At 39.0% G+C, this 22,243-nt stretch overlaps 1 protein-coding gene across 2 annotated transcripts in view; it reads left to right on the forward strand.

The window, feature by feature from the left end:
- Nucleotides 1-22,243, forward strand: part of LOC140732977 (septin-2) — a 163,219-nt gene that overhangs the window by 122,367 nt on the left and 18,609 nt on the right. For both annotated transcript variants that reach the window (XM_073055709.1, XM_073055710.1), the window contains exon 12: nucleotides 7,444-7,501. In XM_073055709.1, coding sequence (XP_072911810.1) covers nucleotides 7,444-7,501 — 58 coding nt within the window. The remainder of the gene's footprint in view (nucleotides 1-7,443; nucleotides 7,502-22,243) is intronic.

Consider the following 22,243-nt stretch of genomic DNA (forward strand, 5'->3'; position numbering starts at 1 on the left):
TTAGTGTTATTTGCCACACTTTTCCACTCCAAATGGCTTCCATTAAGCACTGCTTCTGTTTGTATTGATATGGTTTGATACCTTTTCTCCTCAATGCATTCAGCTTCCATCCCTGAAGAAGGGTCTTGGCCTGAAACGTTGACTACTTATTCATTTCCGTAGATGCTGCCTGACCTGCTGAGTTCCTCCAGCATTTTAACATGTTGTTCCACTCCTCCTTTTCCCATTTTTATTTATTATATTTCTCAGTATTTTCTATTAATACCAACAAAACATTTTACGTATCAAAACATACTTTTTGTTTACATGATTTTTGAAATCACTATTGTTCTGAAGCTAATTATACTGTGGTTGCAGTATCTCAATTATTAACCTCTGGTTGCTGATTCCCTCATTTCAGAACCAGACTCAGGCGATTATTGCTGCCTTGAATCCATGAATTAGAAGTCTCATACCAACATGCCAGCAGGAGTCATTGTTATTTCCAAGACCTCTGTTACAAAGAATGTTCTCTTCATTAAACCTCATTAAACTTCAGATTCATAAATACCACTATAGAGTTAGCAGATTACTGATCTTGAAAATGGTGGCTGCAGCAGTTAGGCAGTTTTGATGATGGCCAGTAATTCACACAAGATGGCTGCTATTTTATTCTAGATCTTAGAGCAAAGATGGTGCCCCTCTATTACAATGCAGTTTACTTAAAACATTTTGCAACTGCAAGTAATTTTGTGTTTTCAAACTTTATGGGAAGACCAATTCACTAGACATATTGAAAGATTACAAACAAGTGAGGACATCCAAGGAGGGAATGTGTTGAGTGACTTTTTGGCTTTGGTAAGTGTTACTTAAGAAGCTTTTTGGTAGCCATGCAGCTGTCGGCTTCTGCCTGAAATCTCATTATTGTTCTACTTCACAAGTTGAAATAATCTGGACACCGTTTGAGACAAATTGCAACATGATTTATGATGGTGAGTTGCTTCAAGTGGACTAAACCAAATTTTAAAACTGTTGACCCTGGAAATTATTTTGGATTCATTTTCAAGAAGCTCAAAATTACTTAAATATGGAGAAGTCACTAATTATTGCACTTAATATCTTAGTCCAATTCTGTAATAAAAATGTAGCTGTTGTTGCTGTTATAAAATCCATTAACCATTTAATATTTCTACCCTCATTCAATTTTTATACATTCATTCAATTCAGCATAATTCTTCTGCGTAGCCACACCCTAAACTCCTTCATTGATGCTGGAGATTTCATTCAGAATTATTACCCTTTTGTCCTAGTCGCTCAACCAGGATTTTCCTAAAATACCGTGGTAATGCCCGGCTAATGTTTTGTTGTGCAAAACTGTCATCTTAACCCTCTTATTTCCCTTTAAAGAATTATGTAGAATTGGTCAGATGTGATTTTCCTTTCATAAAGCAATGTTTACTTCATCTGTTGCCCTTTAAATATATCACATTTCTCTTGCCTCTGGATCTCTGTAATTCTGATATTGTTTGTGAATAGCATTGGGCTCTTTGTCATGTCACAGAAAACGGAATTTAATTTTGTTAGCTATTATTGGATTTGGTCACTATTTTTATATACAGGCTATACTGGGTTATGAATGGGTTCCTGTTTTGCAGGGGTTGTGGAAATGGGTTGTGCAAGAGGGAGAGAGAAGAATAGACAGAGCAATCGAAAGAGATAGTTTCCAAACAAATGAGACTTATGATTAAAAGCCTTAACTAAACTGCTATCTTCTGGTAACATAAAGTCCATATCCCTTCAATTTCTGCATATTCATGTGGCTGTCTAAATACCTCTGTTGTACTTGTATTCACTACCAGCCCTGGCAGAACATTCCAAGTACCAAAAATGACCCTGCACATCTCCTTTGAACTCTTCTCACCTTAAGTGCATGCCCTGTAGTCTTAAAATGTAAGAACTAAATGTAAGTGCAGACTTTTGTAATATTACGGGAGCTCATTTGCATGTGTGCGGTGTCCACAAGTTTGGTGTATGTAACCTGGGAACAGTCTGTATATAACATATATTTCCCATTTTCCCCGAGTAGTTTGATGGGCTATTTCAGTGGGTAGTTAAGGTCAATGTATCGAGTTGAGATCGCTTGTAGGCCATACTGAGTTTATGTTGATAACCAGGTGAAAGCAATCTGGTAGTTTCATGATAACCATTATTGGTTCTGTATAATTATTTGAATTTAAATTCTGTGACCTCTGAATATTAGTCTGTTAAATTAAAGATACAATAATGCACAATTGACTGTGCTCATGAGCTACTTTAGAGCTTTGCTAAACTTCCCCAAGAGTTCACCCTTTCTGGCTTGTTGTGCTCTTTGTTACATTGAGATGCTGCTTTGAAAAGACTTTCTTTGCTAACATGCACTGAAAGCAGAGGGCAGCATGCATCCTTTCTGACATTCAGACAGCCGTATAATTGATATCCATGTTCAGCGTATTTGAAAGTAATTCAACCATCGGATCCTGTTAACCATAGGCTTGCCTTCATATGGTAAATCTGTTAAAAAGTGAGGAAGTATTGAGTGTGGGAAAAGTATCAGAGTTACAGGACATAGAGGCAGGGTAACAGCTAACAGTCACTTATTTTCTCTGCTTAGATGGGCAATAGTCCTGTTTAGGCATGTGAGCTTATGATAAAGCTCAGTACGTTAGAACGACCTTACTGTCTTTGCACCCCCCCATCTCCGTCCTCCACCAAAATACATTTCTTCCTGTACCGATCTGACCTATCACTATCATTACTAGAGGGTGGGCAGACAGGGATGTACTTTGAGCTCCCCGTAAGTTGTCTGTGCTGAAGGTTAGTTCCTGGGCATCTTGTGTAGCTTAATTCATTACCCATGTAAAGTTTGGATTTACCCATTCAGATCCTAAACAACGTTATTGGAAGCCTCCACTTCAACATGTATATCCTTGATGTAGAAGTCCTGCTGAAGGGTCTCGGCCTGAAATGTCGACTGTACTCTTTTCATTAGATGCTGCCTGCTGAGCTCCTCCAGCATTTTGTGTGTGTTGCAAGAATTTTTACGTGTCTCCCAATTTCTGAACGTTCACTTTACGACACCTCGTTTATATGAAAGACCTACATTAGTTACCTGTTTTCGCTAACCAAGGAGTTTTTGCTTTTATGAAAAAAGGCAAGCTCCTCCCCCAGAACTGCATTCAGCATCAAGCCGCCATACGTGTCTGTGAGCATGTGTGCTTTATCTCGATTTACTTTGTGCACCCTTTAGCAAGATGTGTCCTAAGATGTCGGAAAAGCCTAAGAGAGCTCATAAGGGTGTTGCGCTTAGCGTAAAACTGGATGTAATTAAGCGTTTTGATTGTGGTCAATGAAGTAAGGACATTGTCTGCGCATTGAACTTGCCTGCGCCCACCATTCGCATTATTTACACGCAGAGAGAAAGAATCTTGAAAGCTGCCGATGTTACTATTGGTTCTGTTCGTAGCAAAGTGGTCTCTTTTAGTCTGCTGGGAGCTTTTCGGCAGCTTCATAGTTTAACGTTTACTGGAGAGAGTGCTTCAGCTGGTTCTAAAGCTGCCGAAAAGTTCCCAGCAGAACTGAAGAAAGTAATTACAGAAGGTGGTTAGTTGTTTAACTGTGACGAAACTGGAATTTATTGAAAAAAGTTGCCGAGCACCCCAACCTCTGACGACTCAGCCCAACACACCATCATCAGTGTGCTGCTCTCTTCCCGATTCCAGTAAGTGAAACTACACTGTACGTACATTATTTCTGCTTTATCTCGGCTGTGTATTTTTATGTGTTATTTGGTATGATTTGGCAGCTTCATAGCTTAAAGCTTACTGGAGAGAGTGCTTCCGCTACGCTAGTAGTGCTACAGTGAGGTTTTTGCTATGCTGGACGGTGCTGCAATGATTGCAGAAAAGTATTTCTACTTTATATAGGCTGTGTATTTATCTTATCATTCCTGCTTTTACTATATGTTACTGTTATTTTAGGTTTTGTGTGTTATTTGGCATGATTTTGTAGGTTTTTTTGTGTCTGGGAATGCTCTCAGATTTTTCCCATGTTAATAAATGGTAATTGCTTATTCACTTTACGACGTTCCGGCTTACGGACCATTTCATAGGAACGCTGTACCTACAGATGCGGGGGAAACCTGTAACTGACTAATTTGTTACAAAGAATGTCCAATTTATTGTGCAGCTTTGTAGACTCGGCCTGTGTTATCTGGAGTTTAGAGTAGGGGGAAATCTTAAAATTCATAAAATTCTTACAAAGTTATATAGACTGGATTTCCCCTGTCTGAGGGTCTGGAATCAGGGGGTCATAGTATCTCAAGAAGAGGCTGTCCTTTTAAGACATGACATGAGGATAAATTTTTCTTTCAGAGTTATGAACCTTTCCCAGAAGATTTCTCTGTCCCAGAGGGCTTTGGAGGTTTAGTCAATATGTTCATTAAAAGCAGAGATTAATCAATTTCTGGTTATTAGGTAAATAATGGATGTGAGGATTGTGTCAGAAAATGACACCAATCAGCCATGATTTTGATGTAGGGTTGTTTTATTTCTTCTGTTCTTCTACTCTCTTACTGATTGAATCTTCACCTTTGTTTGAATACTTCATTTAGCTTCTCATGCCATTTTTACTTGCTCTCTTTTTCCTCTAACATCTCATATTTCTTTTTTCAAATGACTGCACTTCTTTATCTGTCACACACCTTTTTTATTGTTTGCCCTTATTTTGGTCATGTATTAGCATTTTTTTGGCAAGAGTTGCTTGTTGAGCATGATTCCTAGACAAAACATTCAAACAAATGTCTCAATCAAGATTTGGTTCCATACACATAAAAACATACAGTAGACAAAAGGGAAACTTGGGTATGATTGCAGCAAGATGGTAGGACTGCATTCCAGCTGTGAATCCGGGAAGGTTCTTGTGCAGCCCACATAGTTACATTTTTTAATGATTCTGTCACTGAGCTTCTGTAGCAAGTAAACTACTCCCTGCTTGCAGGCATGAAGGGCTATTTTAACTTGTGAATGACCTTTACAAGTAGCATTACATTCAATAGCTTGTCTGTTAGTTAGTATATGCTCTTAGTTGTTTGTTTTCATATTAAAAAAGGATATTCAGCTTTTATATTTAAGTTGTGGTTTATCAGCACCATCCTGTAAGTAACATGTCGTGTCAAGTCAACTTTTATTGTCATTTCGACCATAACTGCTGGTACAGTGCATAGTAAAAATGAGACAACGTTTTTCAGGACCATGGTTTACATGACACTGTACAAAAAACTAGACTGAACTACGTAATAAAAAAAACACAATGAAAGCTATACTAGACTACAGACCTACACTGGACTGCATAAATTGCACAAAAACAGTGCAGGCATTACAATAAATAATAAACAGGACAGTAGGGCAAGGTGTCAGTCCAGGCTTCGGATATTGAGGAGTCTGATAGCTTGGGGGAAGAAACTGTTATATAGTCTGGTCGTAAGGGCCCGAATGCTTCGGAGCCTTTTCCCAGACGGCAGGAGGGAGAACAGATTTTGATAACAGTTGTTTTCATTTATCCCACATTGTGACAGCATTCTGCAGTGCTGCTTGCTAGTAAATTCACGAATAGCAGCCTTGATAGCAGTTGAGTCCTGGACAGGAACTGATCGTATAGCAAGAGGTTGGAGAGGCACTCCCCTGACGTGGGTGACTGGCAAGCTGAGGTGTTTTGCTTGTCATTTGAAGATCAGGATAACAGTATTTTAAGATTTAATCTCCCTACTGCCAAAATCATAATGAATGTATTGGTGTTTACTTTCCTCTCTTCCTCCACTGTACTGGTCGGTGGCTGAAACCTGACAAATAAAGAAAGATCTTCCATTGAATTTGTGAGCTGGGGACGCAAAACTGAAGTTGGAAAGGAACTTGTGTCTGACCTATGGATCATATGTTTGTAATTAACTATTCTTAGTAAATGCATTCTTTGATGTTGAAACAAAGGCAACTGTCCAGTATATGAATGCTTGGAGGTGCATTACAGAGAGGAATAACAGAGTACTGGTGCATTCAGGTTTTATGGAATGAGTAAGCTGTGTCATCACGGTGGCATGAACCTGACAGGAATTTCACAGAAATGTTCATTTGATCTTGGGATAAGTTACTGAATGGAAAGAATGGATGGGTTACTGAATGGAGCAGGCAAGCTTGAAAAGCAAAGAAATAAGCAGCAGTGGGAATTGCTTTCAGACTGGGTACACAGAAAGTATGGAGAGAATTATACAGCTCAATGCATGAAATAGGATTGTGGATGGGTAGCTCAGATGAGGAAAACATACATATCCAAGCTAGAATGTGTTGTAAGTTGATGCACAAGAGGTAAGAATTGTAGGCACCCAAGAGAATGCAGATGTGAAGTCTTGAGTAACCATCATAAGTAGGTGTCTGAACAGAATAGAAAGTAGTAAATGGCAGAGCCTGACTCATCAATGCAACTTGACCAAGATTTGGAGTTAATTATTGCTGGGTAAAAGCCCTTTGGACATGGTTACAGAAAAAGTGAGGAGTGGTCACTATCACATGCCTAAGGGTTAAACTGGTTATAAATAGTGCAATAGCAAAGGTTTGATTATATTGTATGGATTGTATTCTAATACTTCAAAAACTGGAATATAGAATGTGCATGAAACATTCACATACATTTAAAGAGCATTTATTACTAATAGAATTGTATTTTTTCATTATATGCTGGGCTAGACTGAGATGGGAATATGTGCCAAAAATACTTGATCATATTTTTGCTGTTTAATGAAGAAAGATATTGTGCTTTGAGTATATGCTGGTATTTAAGCAAAACTATTTGAAGAATTAGAAATATTTGGGCAAAAGTAAATACTGTGTTGTAATTAGATTCATTTAAAAAAATAAAATGTTAAACAATGTCAAAAAAGGATGATAGGCAAAATTTAGCAGAGCATGATATTTAAGGCATTATCTTTCTCCCAGCATATTGATGAAGGATTGTCATGGTGAGGATTTAGTTGCCTAGTGATGGAACTGGCCACAAATCAATGCTCCCTATTTGGGCCACATTGTCATTACTCTCCAGAAAAAGATAGAATATAAATTCACAAATCATTCTTTGGTTAAAAACTCCTGGATTTCGTATTTATGTTCCAACAATATAATGTGGTACAATTAGGTGACTAACTGTGGTTTGGGATAAACTTTATCATTTGTGATTGTTAAGCAAAATATGATCACATTGCTAAGGTGATTGTTGCAATTCTAGGTCTATGTACAGATAATTTCCAGGTACTGAAGTATTGCAAAATTTTCATATTTTCATGTGGAAATACTTGGCATAGGGATTTTACTGCCCGAGTTCTAATCAACAGATGTAATTTGAGTTTCTAACTTACTTTTTTTTATCTCTTTGTACTGATAGGAATGTGGAAGATGAAACGGTTGACAAGGACAAGATGCTGTTGCAGAAGGAAGCAGAGGTGAGTACATTAACTTGTAAGGCGAAATGTGCAGAAATCAGGAAGTAGTAAGATAAGCTATAATTTGAATTCTCAACAGATACTGACATTTTACAGTGTGTGCCTTCTGTTTACGACTAAATCGACTAACAAATCAAACCCTTCTGAGTCATCAGTTCATTACTTACAGTTTCCTTGCTTACTCTGTTTGTTTTTAATGACGTTTTATTTATCTTCTACCAGAAGATGCACTTTACTGTATGATCTAGCCCAGTGTTTTTCAGCCTTTTTTTAGCTCAGTGCCCATATTTGCCAACACCCTCTTAGGCACAATACCTCTCTGATGCCCCCATAGTGCAAAAACATGTCTACCATATGCTAACATGAGAAAAATAATACTGCTTTAAATATTTATTTGTCTTTAAACCTGGTTTACAAGGTACCTGTGCACTGTACAGCAGCTTCGAATTCAGTGTGGTCCTTGAGTTTGATGAATGTTTTTTAAGCAAGAGTTGAAATATCTGGTTCAAGTTGTGACAGCAAAAGCCTTCAGTCCTTATGCATAACAAAGTCCAGGTGGTTTCTGTTTTTTGTGAGTATGTGGTTCACTGTATTGAAGCCTCTTTCAACAAGATAGGAGGATGAAAGTGCAATGAGGAGCAGTTTGGCTCTTCTCCAAAGACCAGGAAACTTTATATGACAGTGTAGCCACATACCACAAAAGCCAACCTTTTTGAAAAGCGTTTTTGTTTTTTCATCATTCTGAATTATGATATTTTTTCTTGCAAGCTCTCTTCCTGTTCTTCCACCTTGCAAAGGAAAGGATTAATTACCCAGTCCTTGAATTGGTTCTGAATGTCCTTCTTCAGTGACTAAGTGTAAGCAGTACCCTTGTAAATCACTGTCTGTGAAAGCGATTGCCATACTTTCTGTGCAGGGAAACTGAGAGAACATTCTTCTCCCAATGTTTTGCTTATATATTTCCAATTTACTGATAAAAGTGGACACTGCACTCTTTGCTTGGATTAAATTGAAATTCTTACCCTGCTATTTCATATTTAGAATGTCAGTTTTGTTATTCAGATTGGCAAGGTATGCCATATCTCCATGTACTTCAATCTTGTTCCCCAAGCTCTTGTCGACTGAGCAAAAATACAACCAGTGTCAAAAAAAATCAAAGAAAGGTTTTAAGGAGCTGGTTGTGGACTACAGAAGGAATGGAGATGGGCTAACCCCTATAGACACCAACAAATCTAAGGTTGAGAGGGTGAACAGCTTTAAGTTCCTCAGTGTAAACATCACTGAGGATCTCACGTGGTCTGTACCTACTGGCTGTGTGGTGAAAAAGGCACAACAGCGCCTCTTTCACTTAAGAGCGTTGAAGAAGTTTGGTAGGGCCCCCCACCCCCCAAATTCTAAGAACTTTCTATAGGGGCAAGATTGAGAGCATCCTGACTGGCTGCATCACTGCCTGGCATGGGAAATGTACTTCCCCTCAATCGCAGGACTCTGCAGAGAGTGGTGCAGACAGCCCAGCGTATCCATAGATGTGAACTTCCCACTATTCAGGACATTTACAAAGATAGGTGTGTAAAAAGGGCCCGAAGGATCATTGGAGACCCGAGTCACCCCAGTCACAAACTGTTCCTGCTGCTACCATCTGGGAAACAGTACCACAGCATAAAAGCCAGGACCAACAGGCTCTGGGACAACTTCTTCCACCAGGCCATCAGACTACTTAATTCATGCTGATGCAACTGTATTTCTGTGTCATATTGACTATCCTGTTGTACATAATATTTATTATAAATTACTGTAATTGCACATTGCACCTTTGAATTGTGACGTAATGTAAAGGTTTTTACTCATGTATATGAAGGATGTAAGAAAGTCAGTTTAATTCAATTAAGCAGCAGCCTTTTGACAGCCAATGCACTTCAGTGTGAAGAAGTAAGCATTCAAACTCTTCATCGTTATCTCGGCATACTAGTGAAATATGCTGCTATTTAATGGTTGAGCTTTAATTTAGTTGGTAGCAGATATTACAAGAGTCATGCTTGGAAAAAGTCGCTGGCTGAGGTATTTGGCTATGAGATGTTGACAATGAATTACACAATAGATTACAAACAGACTTGGAATTTCTTTTTTCATAAATGCCACCAAACCAGCCTGGTGACACATCATATATGGTGCTCCATATGTTGCACAAGAGATCATGTTCGTAATTGGAATATTTTTATCCTCGATATACATTCTGAGCTTGTCGTAGATTGATTTAAAAAAAACCTTTTTACAAAGGAGAATTTTAAAAGAAACTTTTCCATTTTTTAATAAACCATACATATCCCATTAGCAAAGCCCCCTTATCTCACGCAATTGATTAATACATTTGTATCCCAAATTCTTTTTTTTTGTTGCTTTGTAAATAGTTGATACTCTGTGTCTTCACTCATTCTGTCAGTATGACATGCTAGTTATTGCTCAGAGGAATAGATTTTAATAGATTTTAATTATTATTTTAATAGGAATAGATCCATTTTGAGAACAGTGGTGAGCACTTCTGATGCAGCAGGCATCATTCATCTTTCACCAAATGTATGAGATTTTCCACATTTTGCTATCATTTTTGGAATGCTATTAGAAACATTGAGGCCACTATCAAGGTCATTTTTAGCTTTCTTGGTAAATAATTCGATTTGCGACGCTTTTCAAATGCTTCTTTCCTCTTCTGGAACTAAGTAATACCATGAATAGCCTTTCCAGGGTGTCTGTTACGGAAGAGTTCGACAATCTTGGTGGTTTCATGGCTTCATTAGACAGTACAGTATTACAAATAAGGCACATGGGGCATTGCTGATCTGCCGGGAATGGAATAAAACCATAATTCAAGTATGTAACATTGTGCTGATGCACTTTCTGTAGTTTCTGTTTCTTAGCAGGATCAGAATTCACAGCTTCACCATCTTCAGACTCATAGAGATTGCGCCATACATATTGATCCATCATTAATAGTGCTAAATTAAAATACAAAATTAACACAAACTGGGAATGCCTATCGGATGTTGATGATGGCAGCATGTTGGTCCCACGTAAGATCTCATGATCCCTGAAATGGTTCTTGACTGCGCGTTTGCTTTGAACAGCTCTAGAGGAATCCTCAGGGGTTAGCAGGTTCACTAATTGGCTCTGTCTCAGTATTTGGTTCCAGTCAGTGCTGTATTGTTGTGTGACCTGTTTTCTGTAGATATGTAGAGAAAGTTGAAAGAGTGTACTTGACTTCTCAACTGTTAAATTGCACAAACTCATTCTGTGCCGTGAGTCAAAGGAAACTATTGGGCACCCTGGTTGCTAATTTATGCGTCCCCAATATTGTCTGTTTGGTTGGTAAGGCTGGTTGAGATTGCCGAGTTTCAGGCGCATTTTGATTATGAGTGCTCACCGCCTGCAGAGCTATGGTTCTTCCTGTGTTCCAGTACCTCATTCTTTTTTTTTATGGAAGTGCCTGCTCTAGTAAAAGTCGGTCAGGTCTCGTACCTGAAGTTAGGATGCCATTTAATGGCACCACCACCACCCCCCCACCTCGCTCCAAGAATCTTGAATGCATCACAATAACTTGTATTTCACCTACACCCTCTTAGGACACATAATTGCCTCTTGGGGGAGAGAGGATAATCAAATATCAGTGCTCAAGGGCCTGGAGAGGGTTGTTTCATGTACAGAAATGGGAATGGAGACTGGAATATATCAATACTACACCAACCATTTGACCTCCATTTGGTCAATTTTGTCTTGTTGATAGATAGATAGATAGATACTTTATTCATCCCCATGGGGAAATTCAACTTTTTTACTGAGTAATGTTTGCAGTAAGATGCAGCTAGTAAAGTTCATTATCAAAGTAAGTATACAATCCTGAAATCTGCCTCCCTGCAGGCAGCCACAAACAAAGAAATGCCATAGAACCCGATTTAAAAAAGGACCACACACAACAAAGACCATCAAACACCCAGCACAAGAATAAAAGAAATAATTTGCTTAGACAATGAGCAAATAACACACAGAATATGAAACATCAAGCTGCAGAGTCCCCGACAGATACTCCACATCTGTGAGGTGCCACTGCGAGTGAAGCCGGTCTCGAAGCCAATGGCCGCAAGCCACAGCCACCCAGTCGTCAGTCAGTTCAGTGTTGTACCAATGGCTGCAGGCCACGGTTGCATAAACACTTCCGCACTGAAGCGTCTTGATCAAATTGCACAATTAGTAAAAAAAAAATGGTGAACTAAAGCACGTGGAACATGAACTGCACTGTCCCCAAAGTGAGCCACAACTACAGAGCTGGTTCTGCACTATGGACATTAAACATCAAACTATTGAGTTCACAGCCACAGTAAGGAATTAAACCTTGAGGATTAGGAGTCGAACCTTGTAACATGGGACCTAAGACTCCTGCACCTTCCACCCATAGCAGCAAGATAGTGGCAACGCGCTGAACACTTGTTCATTTTCTGCTCTTGTCCTCGTCGAATTTAATCTTGATGCAATAACTCGCGTGGAGTAATAGAGCTGACCATGGGTTTGTGTTCCACCATTGTGAATCGATGGCCTTTCCTTTCACCCTTGCTGAATCCTCCAAGAGGTCGGAAAAGCAGCAGATCATTTAGTCATCTCAAAAATACATCCATAAAATGTAATTTATAGGCTGCGATCGATTGCAATTCAGAACAAGGATGCTTAGAAGAAGGGAGAGTGTCTAGTAGTTCCGAGCTTTCTGCTGGATGTTGCCCTTGGTCGTTGGTGCCATCTGGCTGGTTACATACAATTGGAAAAACTGGTGCCCTCGGTAAGAATAATTTACTCCTGTGCTGGTCACAGGCAACAATGTTTCGCTGCTTAAGATACCTCGGAAAGGTCTGCCTCACTCTTTATAGAGAACCCCTTTTCTTTCTTCCATGGCCTTCTCTCCTCTCCTATCAGACTCCCCCTTCTCCAGCTCTGTATCTCTTTCACCAATCAACTTCCCAGCTCTGGACTTCATTCCTCCCTCTCCCGGTTTCATCTATCACCTTGTGTTTGTCTCTTCCCCTCTCCCCACCTTTTAAATCTACTCATCTGTTTTTTCTCCAGTCCTGCCAAAGGGTCTCGGCCCAAAACGTCGATTGTACATTTTCTGTAAATCTACCTGGCTTGCTGAGCTCCTCCAGCATTTTGTGCGTGTTGCTTAGATTTCCAGCATCTGCACATTTTCTCTTGTTTGTCATGAGATGAAACAAACGTTTTAAGGGAGCAAATTCCGTGCAAGGTCCTGCCTTGATGATGATAGCTCAGAGAAAAGCTCAATAAAAGCTGTGGAATTTAGAGCACAAGAAGTGATAAAAGGAAATACTTAAGTACCAGAAAATGTCCAAGAGTTTTAATGCTTATGGATGACGTGCAATTGTGCAGCTGTTGGCTGGCTATTCTATAATATAAGCAGAAGTGGAGAAGCATGTCACATCAAAGACTAGAGAAAATGATGAGAAAAATAATGATTTTTAATGATTCCTGACCTGCACCATGGGCTGCACTGTCAAGAGGCAACAACCTTAGAGATATCATTTATATATACTCTATTCAAGCTGTACTCCTATTTAGGAATGCCCTTTGCTGTCTTCTGTAGATCTGGCTAATTGTCCAGGTATCAAGATAAAAGGGAAGGAAGGAGTTGGAGATTATAGTCCTAATTGAATATTAGAAGAGCTGAATGATGTGGTATATAAATCACTTCACCAGAACCCATATTTTCTTGTCACATGGAATGTGATTGTAGTATTATTTGGCCTCTAGCACTATCTTGTCACCACTTTCCTTAACCTTTTCACTGTCTTCATTCTGCTTGGGAGAAATAATGTGGAGGGCAGCATAATTTAAATGATGTTACTTTGAAGTTCATTAATGAGAACTGAAAGTGTGATTGTTTACAAATTATTCATTTGTAAGAAGAAGCTAAGAAACAAAGAGGGGTAGATAACTTCGTGAATAGAGTTACTGAATGAAAAATAGTCTTCAACATATAAATGTCTTATTCTGGTTCAATTCCTATGTACAGTTTTGGGCAGCCCATTTTAGAATGGATGTTGATGTAGTGGCAAGAGTACAGGAGGTGTACCGAATGGTGTGGATAAGAGTTCAGGTATGCTGGATGATTAGAGAAACTGACCATTCATCTTCAGGATAAAAGATTGACAGTGACTCAGGACTGTTGCTCAGTTAATATAGGATGTACACCGCGGAAGCAGGCCATTCAGCTTGCATTGAGTTATCCTGGTGTTTGGGCTGTGCTTGAGATGACTCCCATTCTGTTCATTTGTCCTCAATAGATTTTGATTCTAATGATTTCTAATTTAGAAATCTTGTAGATCATCTTCCTATTTTCTCATTTCATGTTGTCTTTTTCCATGGAATCCTGATAAGTTTTGAGAGGGCATGTAAACCATTTTCCCTGCAAAGCTTGGAGGGGTAACCCAGGTTATGTATTTATAATAACTGGTGATATGGTTGGAGACAGAAATAAGGAAATTGTGTCATTTAGAGAGTTGTTATGAATCTGGAACCCATCATCCAATTGCATCAGGTTCAATGGGAACTTTCAGAAACCATATACTGGAAGTGAGTAACTTAGAACATGGAAAATTATAGCATAGTACAAGCTCTCCAGCCCATGATGATGTGCTGACCCTTTAATCTACCCCAAGATCAATCAAACCTTCCCTCCTACATAACCCTCCATTTTTCCATCTCTTTGCCTCCTGTAGTAATCCTGGGTATATCCCTTCAGGCCCCAGGGACTTGTCTATCCTAATGTGTTTTGAAAGTTCTAGCAGATCCTCTTAATATCACCATGTTCAAGCATATCAGCCAGTTTTACACTATTCTCACAATCATCAAGGTCCCACTCACTGGTGAATACTGAAACAAAGTATTCATTAAGTACCCCTCTCTACCTCCTCAGACTGCAGGCACATGTTTCCTCTTCTGTCTCTGATTAGTCCTACTCTCAATCTGGCCATCCCCTTGTTCTCCACAAACATTTAGAACATCCTGGGGTTTCCCTTAATCCTGTTTGTCAAGGCCTTCTCATGCTCTCCTGTCCATTCGTAAGCTCCTTCCTAGCAACCCTGTAACTCTCCAGAGCCTTGTCTGATCCTAAGCCTTATGTAAGCTATTTTCTTCCTCTTAGCTAAGTGTTCTACATTGCTCGTCAACCACGGTTACTTCACCCTACCATCCTTTCCCTGCTTCAGTGGGACAAATCTATCCAGAACTCTCAGCAAGTTCTCCCAAAACATCCACCACGTATCTGTTGTGGTGTGTTGTCCTGAAACTTGTAGAGTTTTAGCCCAGCACATATACTCGTAGATCATACAACACAGAAACATGTCCTTCGCCCATTGTTACTTTGTTGACCAGCAAACAGTTTATTATCTCTACATTCCTATCATCTCCTCCCTGATTCTATCAGTCACCTACATACTAAGGATAATTTACAGCCTCCAATTAACCTCTCAACCTGCACATCTTTGGATGTGGTTGGAAACTGGAGCACCAAATCACGGGGAGAACATCCAAACTCCACACAGACAGCACTAAGTCATTGATGCTGAGGCGGTAGGTGAATGGTATCCTTTTGTGATGTAAGATTTTATGTTTCTACTGATTGCCAAAGGTTATGTAGATTTTCTGGTGTAGTCTGTTTTGTCATGTGTTTTTGTGATAACGTTCTGGAGGAACGTTGTCTCATTTTTTAACTGCATTGCATTTGTGGTTTCTAAATGACAATAAACTGAATCTGAAGTACCTGCAGAATGTGTTTGTGATGAAGTAAGTTGGTTATTACTTGCGGAATAAAATGTATTTTATATACTGTATGTTAAGCATATTTATCAAACAAATCAAATATGGTTTAAATAATCCAGCCTTCTGAACCCTTTTTTAAAATCTGTAACTCAGTACTGTGACCTTGGAATGCAAATCCATCTTTCATATCTGTGTCTCCACATGCAGATCTATTTCCACCCACAAAAATACCTCATTTTGAGAAGAAAGGTTCAATCAAAATGAAACATATGATGAAAACTTTCTTTTTGATGTATCTTTATAGGACAAATTCTCCTGGAGTCGGGTTTCCCCAGGGTTATTGAATTAAACCAATGACAGCACCTTCCTTACTTTACACATACATGCGACTCCATTAATTGATATTGGGTGCTGAAATAGTACATGTTGTAAATAGGCATTGGATATTCTGTAACAACAGCTTAAATTATGCCAACATCATTTCCTTCCTTGCTTGCTTGTTTTATAAAGCAGATGCTGCTCAGAAGAAAATTATAAAGTGGGAGACTTCCAGTTAGCCACCCAAGTGTAAAGTGCATTGGGTAACCCATCCATTAACAAAATTTATTACATTCGCATTCTGATTTATATAACCTAAAGTTGCAATCCACATCATAGTAATTAAGTGGTTCAGGCTTTGGTGAGTGGCAGTCATTTTCTCTGCCAGCACATTTTGACAGGACATTTCACCAAAGAAAACCAGGACTAGTTTAAAAAAAAGCTGCTGTTTATGTGAAATTCCCAAAAGCCACAAATGCTCGTCTGATTTTCTCACAAGCCACCCAGTGAGTGTTCTGGTGATAAAGGCATATTTCACAATAACAGTTAGCTTTAACTCAGAGACTCTTATGACATAAAGTGATTAAAAATGGTTAGGCAAAAGGGCATCAGCTTTTTTTATACTTTGAGTCATATTATGGTGAATTAAAAATCCATGTTTATGGCCATCCTCTCCAATCTTTGAAAGAGTACTTAGTCTATTCAAAATATTAATGAAATGGCAGTTTTAAATGATCGATTTCCAACATTGGATGATTTTTTTTGCTGTTGTAAAACAGTGTTTATACTGCATGTTAAGTCAGGGTCCAGGTAATTATGAGAGTGTGTGAATTTAGCTTGAAGCTTCACATAAGCAGTTTATTTCATTGCACTTGAGTGATGTATGTGACAAACTAATCTGAATCCAAATTGCCAAGGACGGTTAAAGAATCACTTTGGTCAGCAAGTAAAACAGTACCGTGAATACCTATGAAACCCCTTTAAACTGGGTGTCTCTAGAGATGCGGCATGATAGCCACCAGATTCAGCTGTGAGAAAACCACCTTTCTCAAACTCTGTATGTCTAGGGTAGATATGACCCTGGTCCCGCCATACCCTTGAGGTTCACATGTTTCGCTCACCCGAACTCTGATTTGTGTGAATGCTGTGTAACTTGCTGCTCTTGTGCAATCGCCTGTCGGCAAGAAATAACAGGCCATCACAAAACCTCTCCACCCAGCATTCTTTAGAACCTTCTCCCAGTTCCACCATCCTGATTGGCTGACACCACATTCCTAAGTTGAACAACAAAGCCCCTGATCTCAGCTCAAACCCAAACAGGCTGAAAGCAGAACAGATTGCACTTACAGAACTGCTAAAATGAAGTACCTACAGCATAGCAGTAAAAATCTTAACCAGGGTGTTACATATACTTAAACATATTAACAACAGTAGACATTCAGGGTGGCAAGGTAGCATTGTGGTTAGTGTAATCGCTTCACAGTGCCAGCGATCACCGATAGGAGTTCAATTACCATCACTGTCAGTGAGGAGCTTGAGCCTCTCCATGACTGCTTGGGCTTCCTGCAGTTGCTCAGGTTTCATCCCACATTCCAAAAACATACAGCTAGGGTTAATAAGTTGTGGACATGCTGTGTTGGTACTGAAAAAGTGGTGACTCCTGCGGGCTGCCCTCAGCAGAATCCTCGCTGATTTGACATTAACATCGGGTTTCATTCTATTTTTTGACGTACACATGACAAGTAAATCTAATCTTAAAGTCATTATTCCATGCCGCATCCAGCACCAGGATATTTAAACTCTAAGCTAAACAGATCCCTGTAGTGCCATTTTTATTTTGGTATATATGTTTTCTCACATATCCAAATAAAATGGCAATTCAATTAAAATTGACAGTTTTTTTGCTGTATGTATTAGGCTTAGAATGGTAAGGAAACAGTTAACTCTAAAGCAAAGTCTGGAGTAACATGCACCTATGCAACAGCAGTCTCCTGCTTCTCGAAGACATCAGCTGTTTGTACATTTGCAAATTGGTTATTAGAGTGCTCCTTAGAGCCCTACAGGCACGCACGCACACACAAACACATACACAACATTATACACAATTGTCTTGCAGTTAAAGTGTAACTATCATCTGGCAAGAAGCCAAGTCATGCAAGCAGCAAGAAAATCTCAGGGCAGAGAACACAGTAATTAGATTAAAACAGATTCATGCACAAAGCAATGGATTTATTCCCCACAGCAATCTGGCTAGCTGGGGGCGAGCAACTCAACAGATCATCTGGTGGGACTTTTTTTCCTTGATTGGCAGAACTGATGAACTGGATGATCACACTATTCTGATTCAATGAAATCTGTCTAATCCATTTGCAACCATTTGTTAAGTAATTCATACAAAGGAACCTTCCATTCATTCTCTCTAATCTAATATATTACTTATGCTTCTCGACTTTAGCTATCAAAATATTGCTGACAAAAATGATCCTGTGAAAAAACAATAGTTTGGGGGAGTTGCAGTGCAAAATTCTATTCGCCTTCTTTTGCAACATCACAAAATGACACACATAACACCCACATACAATCTATCTGGAATAAGGCGTTATTCTGCGGACAAGTTTACATGAAGGTAAAGCATATGAATGATTATCATCACATGAAGATAATTCAAGATATTTTTCTTTCTATATTAGGTTTTCAACAAATATAGGTTAAAATTTGCAAGAATGAGTGGTTCCATTATTAATGAAATCAACTCTTCTACTTGAGATAACTTACTCTGTTCCCTTTCTGTACAAAGGTGTGTACAGAATTATATGAATAAATATTTCAAGTACTTGGCTGAATCTTAGTTGTTTTAGAAACTTGCCTTCAATGTCTGTGAGACGGCTGCATTTTCCCGGTATTTCTGAGGCTGCAGTAAAGAGTTGTGATTTGTAGTTCCATCTTTCACTGCTCATTGAACCTTATGTTAGAAGAGGGATAAATTCTTTTGCATTCAGTTAAGAATGCAAGAACATTGCTTATTTTGCCACTAATCTATTTACTGGCTCAACCCATTATGATCAGTCCAGCACAGCAGTGTTGTTTACCCCTGTTGCAATTACCATACTTTCGTTTAGAATGTGCTGTTTTATTATAACTGCAGCATCTTTCTCTTTGGTATTGATGTTTCCCAGTCATTATTTTGACATCCGTGCAGAACGTGTCTGGGAGAAGAATAACTTGTTAACAGTATAAATAAAGATGCCGAATTGGGGAATTTGCTCTAGAGATTTGCTTGGGTTGTTTGAGAGATGGATTTCGTACCACTTGGAGGCAATAGTGATAATGCCGTAAGACCATAGACATGGAAACAGAATTAGGCCATTCGGCCTATTGATTCTGTTCCGCCATTCAATCATGGCTGATGTATTGACTCTCTCAAACTCATTCTCCTGCCTTCTTCCCCAAACTTTTGATGTCTTTACTAATCAAGAAACTTATCAACCTCTGCTTTATATATACGAGTGATGGCCTCCACAGCTGTTTGTAACAATGAATTCCACAGATTCGCTACCCTCTAGTAAAGAAACTCCTTATCTCTGTTCTAAAGAAATGTCCTTATATTCTGAGGCATTTTCCTCTTGCCTTAAATTGGTCCAGTATTGTAAACATCCTCTCCGTGCCTACTGTATTTAGGCCTTTCAATCCTTTCAATATTCACTAAGTTTCAATGAGATTCCAACCCGCCACCTCCCCCCCCCTTTGTCTAAACTCCTGTGAGTGTGGCCTAGGGCTATTAAATGCTCCTCATATATTAACCCTTTCTTTAACTGGATTTTTATAGATAATTTTGAGTTATAACTTGATTATTTGTGAATTTGAAAATATCTTTAAATTCACTGACATTTGGAAGAACATTCTAAGATTTTGCCTCTCTCGGTCTCACTCACTCAAGAGTTGGGCACAAGAGCATTTAATTTTGTTTCCCTTCATAATTTAATGTGGAAGTATAGTTGATGCTCTGTAACTATTTACATTCTATTTTGCAAATGATCTCTAATTGCAGTTTGCCCTTCAAAATGAATTTGTTTCTTGAACACGAATGTCTTGTATAGGTGTCCTCCGCTTTACGAATGTTTGCTTTACGCCACTTTGCTTTTACAAAAGACCTACATTAGTAACCTGTTTTTGCATTACAAAGAGGATTTTCACTTTTATGAAAATTTTTCCCATATAAATTAATGGGTCTTCGCTTTACACCATTTCGGCTTAAGAAAGGTTTGATAGGAAAGCTCTACCTTTGTAAAGGGGTGGCGGGGGGGACACCTGTAATTGGAGTTACATACTCCACATGCATTTGCTCACCCTGGAAATTGGAAACAACTGCATCAGTTATGTAGAATGTATTTTTGCTTTGATTTGTAGAAAGTCTAAATTTTTATAAATATTTCCATTGACAGAGCTATTGTGTGAAGGTCAATGTGCCCCACCATTTCCTTTAGTAAGCAGTGAAGCAGATGCCAGAGGCGTGTAAAGGAAGGGATTTCCTTAGAGAGCATTAGCTCTCGAGGAAATAACTTGGGACTGAGTTCAGCACTAAAAATGCCAAATAGTCAAGTGTAGGTTGATATATAAGTAAGACTTACACTTGTTTTTTTCACTGCCTTGTTACAGCCGAAGTCAGGTTATACAGTCTAATTTTTTGCATAGGAGTTAAATAAGTGCCCAAACATAATTCTTGAATAGCCTTTGAGAGATGATCAGTATTGTGGGACACTAGGGAACTTGCAGTGTCGTTTCCTGCTCAAATAGCTTGTATCATGGGATTTCTACATCCAGTAGAATGGACAGATGAGTTTTGATCTTGCTTGAAGCAAGGCACTCTGCTGCAGCAGTTCTTCAGCACTCCACTAGAGCGTCAGCCTGATCTCATGCCCAAATCTCTACAGTGGGACTTAAATCTACAACATTGTGGTAGTTGACAGGGCTTTAAATTGTTGGCGATCTTAAAAAAAAGATAAAAACTGAGAGAAATGCACTGCAGATTGGTCATTGAACAAGGAAAGCAGGTGAAGATAATGGGCATTACATCCAGATTGATAATCTGTATGTCTATTTTGGTTATGACTGACTGTGCTACAGATAATATTTGTCAATAAAGTAGCACCCCATAAAATATTTTGAAGTGGTAAAGAAAAATATGAATAGCATATGTAATTATTGAAGAGCTGTTTATTATATATGAAGAGCTAATAGAAATGTATTCACATTGATTTCTCTCTTCATCTTCTCTGCTCCCTAAACAAACCATTGATCATTAGTTCTCCTTCAGATGTGACCAGTTGTCAAGTCAAGTCAAGTTTATTGTCATTTTGACCATAAACTGCTGGTACAGTACACAGTAAAAATGAAACAACATTCTTCCAGGACCCTGGTGCGACATGAAACAACACAAAACTACACTGGACTATGTGCGACAGCACAAGGCTTCACTGGACTACGTAAAACAACATGAAAATTGCTCTAGACTACAGACCTGCACAGGACTACATTAAGTGCACAAAACAGTGCAGAGCAGTACAATAATTAATAAACAAGACAATAGGCACAGTAAAGGACAAATTACAATATAATAATAAATGATGTAGATGTCAGTCTAGACTCTTGAGTATTGAGGAGATTGATGGCTTGGGGGAAGAAACTGTTGCACAGTCTGGTCGTGAGAGCTTGAGTGCTTTGGTACCTTTTGCCAGATGGCAGGAGGGAGAAGAGTTTGTGTGTGGGGTCCTTCACAATACTGTTAGCTTTGCGGGTGCAGCGTGTAGTGAAAATGTCAGTAATAGCGGGAAGAGAGACCCTGATGATCTTCTCAACTGACCTCACTAACTGCTGCAGGGTCTTGCGATCCGAGACGGTGCAATTTCCGAACCAGGCAGTGATGCAGCTGGTCAGGATGCTCTCAATACATCCTCTGTAGAATGCGATGAGTATGGGGAGTGGGAGATGGACTTTTCTCAGCCTTCGCAAACAGTAGAGACGCTGTTGGGCTTGGCAGTAGTTTGGCGTTCTTGTAATCTTAGCCTCTTCGTATATAGCCACGTGCAATAATTCCACTGCTTCAGAAGCTTCAAGTGAGAAAAGTGATTTTTATAGGCTTTTATGGATAAGTTTTATAATATTAGAGCATGGATGTTGATGTGGCCTTGAGTGTACATAAATATAGAAATGCAGAATATGAAATGACTAGTTTAATTATTAACAAGATTGAACCCAGGCATTTGCCTCCTGTCTCAAGTGCACATGGTTCCCCCTTATAAAACCAGGTCTTCGTTTTAAGGAGGGGGTCTTATTGGCTTTGATGTGGTTTTCCTGCAAACACATTGAATTTCACCTGTTTAAAACATTCCCAGTTGATGAAAACCTTTGAATTCATGCATTTGAAGTATAGCCAAAAAACTAGTAATGTCGGCAGAAATAGCAGTTCTTGAAAGTTGCTGCATTTATGCTTGGCTGCTCACAGCATTTGAAGACTCCTGCACCTAACAGATCCTTTGTGTTTGTAATTTAGTAAATGGATTGGAAGTTGCTGGAGGCCATTTTGTTGTATTTTTATCCCTTTTGTGTGTC

Source organism: Hemitrygon akajei, chromosome 9 (assembly GCF_048418815.1).
Source record: "Hemitrygon akajei chromosome 9, sHemAka1.3, whole genome shotgun sequence".
In the NCBI taxonomy this organism is placed as follows: Eukaryota; Metazoa; Chordata; class Chondrichthyes; order Myliobatiformes; family Dasyatidae; genus Hemitrygon; species Hemitrygon akajei.